Below are 3,155 nucleotides of genomic sequence, written 5' to 3'. Positions count from 1 at the left end.
GAGGACTGTGTCTCTCTGTCCCTTTGCAGGTTCTGTAGTTTCAGAATCCATCCAGAGGCTTGATTTAATGTTCTTTTTGAGGGAACAGAAGGAGAGCTCAGGCAGTTTGCTGCTTCCTCTCCACCATCTTGGCTCTGCCCCTGTCCCCGTCCCCCCACTTTTGCTTCCTTGTGAAGGACAGGGCTGACAGACTTTCTCCTTGATCTTGGGTAAGACTCCACCCAAGTAGGAAAATTTAGAGAATCTAATCTAAATGAATTCCAGCCTATTCTACTCAAGTAGGACTGGGTAGAGGATAGATCCTTTTGCACAGATTTCTAGAAGCAGAATGATCTAGGTATGGAGCATAGATTAGTTTCTTTGTCCAAGAACATGACCTGATTAAAGTCCCATCATCCAGGCCCTCATTAAAATAAGCGGACCTCTCACAATATTCTTTCATTGTTTTCCCATCTGAGTTGATTTCTATCCTATCAGGGACAATCCCTTTTCTAGTAGTATTTAAGCATTCAGCTGTTTTCAAGGTTTTTCTTTGGTCAGCAAGAGAAACCATTGACCTCAATTTATTGATTAGTTACTGTCCATAATAAGTTATTAATTACCCAGAAACTGTCTCTTAAAATGTTCATGCATCACAGAGTCTAATGAGCACAATCGTCTCATTTTACAGAATGGTAAACCAAGGCATTGAGAGAGTTTAAGTTACCCACCTGAGTGAGTTTCTTAGACTTTGAACCTAGGCCTTCTGGATTCCAAATTCATTGCTCTATTTATATACCAAATTTCCTCTGCCCATTAAATGTTATAACCCTATAAGATAAGATAAAAGACAGTCAGATGGCATAGTAGATAGGTCTTCCTAATTCCAGGCCTAGCACTCTGAGTTCAAATCTGGCCTCTGAAACTTAATAGTTGTGTGAGCTTGGCCAAGTCACTTCACCCTGTTTGCCTCAGTTTCCCTCATCTGTAAAATAAGAGGGAAAAGGAAATAGTAATCCATCCCAGTATCTGTCAAAAAAATTCCAAATGGGGTCATAAAGAATTGGACATGATTGATAATGCCTAAGCAGGGCAGCTAGGTGGCACAGTGGATAGAGCACCAGCCCTGGAGTCAGGAGTACCTGAGTTCAAATCTGGCCTCAGACACTTGACACTTACTAGCTGTGTGACTCTGGGCAAGTCACTTAACCCCAATTGCCTCACTAAAAAAAAATAAATAATAAATAATAAAAAAAGATAATGACTAAGCAACAACAACAAAAAAATCTCCAAATTCCTTTAATTCTTTTTTTTTTTTTTTTGAGATGACTGACTTACTATGAAATTACAGGAACAGATTGAAGAACATTTGGGAATGATCTCCTTCAGCTTGTCTCAATTTAGTGAATATTGACATTCTCCTTTAACATCATGTGGGTGATCTTCATCCTCTCCTAGGGGAAGGCTGGAAATTGAAGGAGCACAGCCAGGCAGCCTGGTGGTGGGTTAAGAATTCCTCCATGGAGAAAGACTCAGGATGATGAATAGCAGCAAGAACAAAGATGAGAGTCAAATGGACAGATAATCATGGGACCAGCCCTTGTTCCTGGAAGTGGGGGGCCAGGAGAAAAGACAGGCCTGACAGGGTTTGTGAATGGAATAGGTTGGAATTTATAAATGAGGGAGCGTTGGAGAACATTATAAAAGAGAATAGTTCCAGGACTGTGTGCCACGTACACTCCAATCCTGGGCACAGGACCTTCCACTTGATGGTTCAAGGATCCAGGATAGGTTTGGAAATGGTAATGCTCTTCCTTCTTCACACACCGAAGCAGGAACACAGAGGAACATGAGTTTCTCCTCATCCTTGAGTTCTCCCCCATCCTTGGATTCCTCATCGTTGTCCTCAAGTAGGGGGTGGTATAGATCCCCAGTACCCACTGAGGCACTTGTGTCACATCCACCTCCCAGTACTGTCTGCCTGATCTGAAAGCCTGCTCAGCAAAGACATAATGGTAAGTGGATCTCTCAAAATGGTGAGCCTCCAACTTCCAGTCATCTCCAACCCTTATACTCTTCAAATCCTCAGAAACACTCACATAGGAAGTGTCTGATTCTGGATGCACTCTGATATCCACTCTGAATTTGTTGAGGATATCTATCATTCCAGAAATGGGATATTTTCTCAGCGTTGGAGTCAAAGTCTTGGGCCTTTGGTTCAACACTGACCCAATCCTTGCTAGCAGTTCTCTGATGTCCTTCAGCAGCTCATCGTTGGATTTATGGCGTGATTCCTCTAGCTTGTCCATGGTTTCCTGAAGGACTTGGATATGCTGGAATAGTCCTTCCACGCTGTTCCTTTGCTCTTCTTTCACTCTTTCCAGACACTGAAATCCTTCCTCCCTCAGGAAAGTGTGAAGTCTGCAATATTCTTCCTTAAGTATCCACTCCCAGTCAACAAAAGGTCTCTCCACTTCTTTCTCCTGAGAAAGGAGTTTCTTGGCTTCCTCAAAATCCTTCCACAAGCGACTCCAAACTTCCTGGAGCTTCTCCCTGAAATCATGAGCAGCCTCTTCTACAGGAGAGAGGTTGTGAGCCTCATGCATTTGGCAACAGGACACACAGAGTAACGTCTGGTCCTCCTCACAAAAGAACTTGAGGACTTCCTTATGAGTGGGACATTGCATCTGCTCTTCAGTACTCTGCAAACGCTGGGGGCTGAGCTGCTTGCCAATGTCAGTCAGCTTTTCCAGGCTCACACTGAGTGCTGGGAATTCCCTGGTTTGAGAAACTTGACTGCATCCAGGACAAGAGAAAGGTGTGACTTCAACTCCTGGGCTCCGGGGGACACATACTTTGCAAAAGCTGTGCCCACATTCCATGGTAACTAGCTGAGAAAAGTAGTTCCGACAGATGCCACAAGTGATTTCACTCTGCATTTCCTCACACGCAGTCATTTTTTTTTCTCTTGCTGGAGCTGTTTTCCTGCAGAACGTGGGAGAGAGAGAAGTTCAATTCTACTGAAGGAAATGTTTCTAATTAGAAGGATCCTCTCCTCTTTATACAATGTAGCTCCACCCCCTTTTAACCCCTCCTTTATAAGGTGTGAATTTGCCTTTCCTTGAATACTCAAGTTAAACAAGTTAAACAAGTGACCCTGACACCAGTAGGGCTCA

General features: G+C 43.4%; 1 protein-coding gene across 1 annotated transcript; it reads right to left on the bottom strand.

The window, feature by feature from the left end:
• Nucleotides 1-1,511: 1,511 nt before the first annotated feature.
• LOC122744600 (tripartite motif-containing protein 64-like) lies at nucleotides 1,512-2,918 on the bottom strand. The gene has a single exon (XM_043990150.1). The coding sequence runs from the start codon at nucleotides 2,916-2,918 to the stop codon at nucleotides 1,512-1,514; it is 1,407 nt and encodes a 468-aa protein (XP_043846085.1).
• Between the last annotated feature and the right edge of the window lie 237 nt (nucleotides 2,919-3,155).

This window comes from Dromiciops gliroides, chromosome 1 (assembly GCF_019393635.1).
Source record: "Dromiciops gliroides isolate mDroGli1 chromosome 1, mDroGli1.pri, whole genome shotgun sequence".
Classification (NCBI taxonomy): domain Eukaryota; kingdom Metazoa; phylum Chordata; class Mammalia; order Microbiotheria; family Microbiotheriidae; genus Dromiciops; species Dromiciops gliroides.
This window is presented reverse-complemented; position numbering and strand designations above follow the sequence as displayed.